We start from the raw sequence: 5,646 nt of genomic DNA, 5'->3' as shown, positions 1-5,646 counted from the left end.
GGCCCACCTGACAAGGAAAAGGGGCGAGGCCCCCGCCAACAGCCAGCATCGACTCCCCGCCACCCAAGTGAGCCACCCTGGAAGGAGACCCTTCAGAGGAGGTTGCTGGGGTCCGGGCGAAGTCCCCACTGAGGTCCCAGAGAGACTCCACTCCGCTTCCTTACGGGCCTGCATTTCCTGTTCTTTGAAAAATGACAAAAACCAGCCCCTGACCGAATTCTCTCTGTTCCAAATTCCTAAGCCACAGAGAACGGAGGTGCTTTTTTTAGGCACCTGTCTCAGAAAAGACTCATGCTGTCCCGAGTTCCTGGTTTCTCAGGAGCTGACCGTGACCCCATTCCTCAGCATCGGCTGGTAGGTGACAAGGGACACGTAGGGGCAGGGTGGCATGTGGACCTGGGATTCAGGGAACATGGGGTCCAGCAGCGTAACAAAGAGAAGAATTTATGCTTCTCCATCTTGTCCCTTCAACTGTGCTCTAAAAAAGGATGCTTTCATGAATAACCAATTTTTTAAAAGAATTTATTAAGCTATTTTTAGACAGAGGAAAAGGTAAGGAGAAAGAGGGAGAGAAACATTGATGAGAGAGGAAAGCATCAGTTGGTTGCCTCCTGTACATCCCTGGACCAGGGACCGAAGCCCCAACCCAGGCGTGTGCCGGGACCAAGATTCAAACCAGTGACCCCTCGCTCTGTGGGATGACAGCCAACCAACTGAGCCACACTGGGCAGAGCACGAAGCACCAATTTTTAAAAGGCAGCAAGTACCTTGCCAAGCAAACCTAAAAAACGTGTGAGCTCCCAATGTGGATGGGACGGTTGTTTTCGCTTCAATTTCAACATCTTACTGGTACTATAGTTTAATTTCTGGCTTCAGATTTCTCTATGAATTTTCCAAAAGAAACTTTGGAAACTAGACTCCCCCCACCCCCCCGATTTTAGGTGCTTGGAAAGGCCAAAGACATTCTGCCTCCGAGCTTTCTCCCCCGTGTGGCCAGGAGGGACTTCTAGGGCGGGAAATACTCTGCCCACTTGCCGGACTCCCTGGGCAGAGGGACCAGGCCTTCCCCACCTCCAGTGGCCTCCCACTCGGAACAAAGAAAGGCAAGGCAAAGCAAATGTCACTGACTCTGAAAAGCAAAGCTCAAAGGATGAAAGTTGTCACCTGCCAGCTGGACGCAACACAAAAAGACATGAAACCGAAAACAGCTGACGGGGGCCCGTGAAGCAGGGCTGGGGTGTGTGTCTCCTGGTGCTGGACACACCCCTGGAAGTTTCTGGCGGACGCAGACAACTTCCTCCGAGCGTTCCGGAGATTTTTTGATGCGCTCTGCAAGAACGTGCCCCGGCCTCCTCCGACCTCCTGAAGGTTTGGTGAATCCCGGGCGAACTGAAGAAACCAAAGTCTGGCTTAGATCCTCTCAGGTGACGGGGTGCTGGGGGCGTGGGTGGCTTCATCAAAAAGTTTCTTTTGACCCCCTTTCCGGCTTTTTTCCTGTAGAGGCGCACCTGTAATTTTCATGCACTTCCCATGCTAATTTTGAATAATTTTGAATCTCTACATTAATGCATCAAACCTATTGCTATTGGGCACCCATTACATATCAGGCACTGTTGTGGGCTCCGCACAAAGAACAGTGGACAAAACAGATGAGACTTCCTGCCCTAAACACCCAGAGTCCAAGCCGCAGAATTCTCACTCCTGGGGACAACTCGACCTTAGTAAAATGAAGCTGGGCAGCAGCAGAAAAGAGACGAGGGACAATTTCTGGCCACAAAAGTCCAGAGCAACAGCAGGAGCCTCAGTGCCACCATTCCTGTGCAGATCAGGCGTTTGCTCACCCTGGGAGGGCAGGGAGGGGAGGGAGGGCTCAGGGCCGATGGTAACACAGGCAGCACTTCCTCACCCTGCTCCCCAAGTCCTCTGGGAGCGTCCAGGTGGGGAGAGGCAGAGGTGGGGCAGACCCCTACCACCCCCCACCACCCACCAGAGCTCATATCTCAGAGCTCTCCTGCACCCCTTTGCAGGGCTGTGCAGTCCTTACTGCTAAATTCATAGCAAACACTGATTATTGGCATAGCAGCTGATCCATCATCTAGTCAATTGTGGGGGTGACTTTGGCCCACTAGGTAGATTGTGGGGGATACTGAATTGCCTAAACGTGTAGCCCCTGACACATCCCAGTGAGTGGGCAGGAAGGCTTCCTGTGCCCACGGCCTTCACCACCAGGGTGGGTGTGGCTGGCGAGCTCCCCACTGCTGGAGCTCGGGACAGACGGGCCCTGTGTGGTTTTCAACCCCTTGTTGTGGTCCAGGCACTGGGGCCTTCTGAGTTTATTTTTTATTTTTATTTTTCCTGTGTTTCTTTTATGCTCTGCTCCACCAGGTCAATAAGTTAAAAGCGCAGAGGTTTCTGCCTTAGAGCAAGTATCTCTGGCTTGTTAGTGAGCTTAACTAGATCCAGGTTGATAGTTGGTGGTCAAGGTCTTGGTAAAGTCTTTGGTTAGTTTGTTTTTTTGTTATGCAAATGATCGGTATCTTAATCTCCTTATCTGACCTTCCTGCTGACCTAATGGCAAGCTGCATACCTGCAAACTACTTATTTGATTTGATTTGTTCATTAAACTAAACTCTGTTCCATGTATTCCCCTGACAGTACCGTGTGCTAAAGAATGTCAACAGAGCAGAGTCTGTATTTGGTGATCAGGGAAGGCTTCCTGGAGGAAATGACATGTAACCCAGGCCTGAAGGGCGGGTAGGAGTTATCCCGGTAAGGAAGGGGAGGAAGAGTGTTCTGGTCCGTGGGAACAACGAGATATGTTGGAAGAATTGAAATGCACTTAGTTTTCAGGAACTCGCAGGAGCCCGTGGGTGAGGGTGGCCGAAAATAGGGACAGAAGAAGTTGGAAACCTGGCCAGAGGCCTTGATATCAGGTTAAGATGCTCAGACTTTATCTTAAGGTTAGATAAGGGCATTAAACATATTAAGGAGGGAAGTACGGTGATCGGATTTTAGTTTTAGAAAGAAGACTCCTCTTCAGATATGCCCGGAAGGTGTTATAAAGGCCAGTGAGATGATCCGATTTGCCTTTGAGAAGACTTCCCTATCTAAAATGGCTGAAGGAGGGTTGCTGCTATGTAAGCAGGGTACCGGTGGTAAGATCTGAAGTGGGAAGGTGACAGGTGACATGCATCTTGAAGGAATCACTCCTCTAAAGGAGCTTTAAAAGCCTAAATGAAGAGGTAACAGGGGAGCCAGCAGGAACCAAAGGGTGGAAGCTGCGATTCAGGACGGCCGACCATGTCCTCCCTGCGCTTCTTCTGCCAGCGCTGCTACCAGCCCCTGAAGCAAAGTCAGTCCGGGGAGACCCAGGGCCTTGACACCAGCCTAGAACCCGCAGCTCAGCAGGAGCCAGGAGACACTCCAGAGGAAGGCCCCACCTCCTCGGCGGAGACAGGTGTTGAAAAGCTACAGGCTGGTGCCTCTGGCAGGACTGGCCCTGGTGATGGCAGGGTGTCCAGGCCCAGTTCCGGCAACTTCACCCTGGTTGGGGAGCTGGGCTCTGGGAGGACCCTCCACAGCATCCAGACGTCCATTCGGGGCACCTTCGACATCCTTTCTGGCGAAGAAGATCTGGACCAGCCCCTGTGTCAGGAATGCACTGACCATCTCTTGGAGCATCTGGACACCCAGCTCATGACCTCCGAGTCCGACAGTCAAGACTACAAACGCTGTTTGGAGACCATGGAGAGAGCTGGTGGCGGCGAGGACGAGAGGGAGGCGCTGCAGGAGGAGCTGAAGGACGCGGAGCTGGAGGAGGCGCGGCTGGCCCAGGAGCTGGAGGAGGTGGAGGGGGACCGAGCGAGGGCGGCTGCGGCTCTGGAGGCGGCTCGGGCCGAGACCGAGCTGCTGGAGCGGCGGGAAAGGCAGTACCACCGGGACTACAGTTGGCTGCGGTGGCAGGAGCTGGGCCTGCTGGACGAGCTCCACAGCGCCGAGAACCAGCTGCGGTACGCCCAGGCCCAGCTGGCCTGGCTGGAGGAAACCGACGCCTGGAGGTTCGCGTTCCAGATCCGGGATGACGGCCCCGTGGCCAGTATCAACAACTTCAGGCTGGGCTGCCTCCCCGCCGTCCCCGTGGGCTGGGGCGAGATCAACGCGGCCTGGGGGCAGGCCGCCTTGCTGCTCCTGGCCCTGTCTCGCAAGGTCGGCCTGCAGTTCCGGAGGTTCCGGCTGGTCCCCTGCGGGAACCGCTCCCACCTGCAGTGTTTAGGCCAGGACGCCCCTGAGCTGCCCTTGTTCTTCCACCAGGGGCAGAGCGGTCCCTCGAGAAGCGCGTCTGACCGCGCCCTGCTGGCTTTCCTGGACTGCATGACGCAGTTCAAGGAAGCGGTGGAGAAAGGCGAGGAGCCGGGGGTCTGCATGCCCTGCCGGATGCATGCGAGGCGAGGCCTCATAGAGGAGCCCGGGGCCGGCGGGGAGTGCTACTCCATCAGAACCCGCTCGAACACGGAGGAGCGCTGGAGCAAGGCCCTCAAGCTCGTGCTGACGAATTTCAAGTGCAGTCTGGACTGGGTCTCCTCGAGGTACCGTCAAAAATAAACGTGTGTTTCCCCTGAGGGAGACGGCTCTGGTCTTGCTGTAGAATATTGTATGTGTGGAAGTCTTAGATCAATGGTAAAACTGAAGCATATAACAGGTCTATCCCTTTGAATAATAAATGGCTACCCAGACGACGATCTAAGAGGGACGAAAGGACTGCCCAGAGCAGATTAAAGCCGTGTAAGATTTCACGTGTACGAATTTGCCTCTCGTACTGCGTTTACCAGCCTGTCTCCTTTCATCCCGATTACCCACCTCTGTCCTGTTCTACCTGCCTCCACCCCCCTTTGCCTCCAGAAACCGCCTTGCTCTTGTCTGTGCCTTTGTGTTGGGGTTGTGTCGTTGTCGTTGTTTTGCTTAGTCCCTTCACCGTTTTCACCCAGCGACCCCCGACCCCTGCTCTCTAACAGCGGCCAGTCTGTTCTCTGTATCTGTGAGAGGTTTTCATTTTTTGCTGTGATGTATAGTGGCAGCCCTCCCCCCGCCCTTCATCCCTGAGAAACGTTCAATAAATTGCTGCACATCCTTCAATGATTTCAGGTGAGAAGTGTGTCCTCGGGCTGTGCCGTTACGTCGAGACTCACCTGGAGGTGAGGGGTTGGGTGCCCAAAGTAGACTGTTTGGGCTGGTAGATGATGAGTCTGAGGCTCTGTTGGGGGTCATGAGGTGAGCCCCTGCGGAGAGCTAAAGATTAAAAAAAAAAAAAAGTTAGACTTTGAAAGGCAAATTGTGTCCCGGTAGGCACAGGCATCTCCTGTGCTCTCAGAACAAAATCTCAAGTCCCTGCCATGACTGCAGGGAGGTGAAGTTCAATGGCATGGCCAGAATGACTTGCTTGTCTAGTCCACCCAGAATCCGAAAACCTGCACTCTCAATGTCTTTACCGAGAGCCAAGAAAGTGAAAAATCGGGCCTGTTAAAAATGTGGCAAACTGAAAAGCACATGAACTGTCCAACGGGGTCAAGGGCTTTGCCGTGGCAGCCAATTCCAGCCTGGAACCCCGGGTCCCTGTGTCCAACTTCTCCGGACAACCTGTATGTTTGG

At 53.9% G+C, this 5,646-nt stretch overlaps 1 protein-coding gene across 1 annotated transcript; it reads left to right on the top strand.

Annotated features, from left to right (window-relative positions):
• Window positions 1-3,300: 3,300 nt before the first annotated feature.
• BECN2 (beclin 2) lies at window positions 3,301-4,602 on the top strand. Its single transcript, XM_037150902.2, has one exon. It carries the CDS (start codon window positions 3,301-3,303, stop codon window positions 4,600-4,602), a length of 1,302 nt encoding a protein of 433 aa, XP_037006797.2.
• Window positions 4,603-5,646: the final 1,044 nt, after the last annotated feature.

This window comes from Artibeus jamaicensis, unplaced genomic scaffold (genome assembly GCF_021234435.1).
Source record: "Artibeus jamaicensis isolate MK-2021 breed Jamaican fruit bat unplaced genomic scaffold, CSHL_Jam_final scaffold_754, whole genome shotgun sequence".
NCBI classification, from domain to species: Eukaryota; Metazoa; Chordata; class Mammalia; order Chiroptera; family Phyllostomidae; genus Artibeus; species Artibeus jamaicensis.
The sequence above is the reverse complement of the archived record's forward strand: the minus strand, read 5'-3'. Positions and strand labels throughout refer to the sequence as shown.

What these genes read in the sequence shown, in the direction of transcription:
- BECN2 (XM_037150902.2), top strand. Translation starts at nt 3,301, where the DNA reads ATGTCCTCCCTGCGCTTCTTCTGCCAGCGCTGCTACCAGCCCCTGAAG.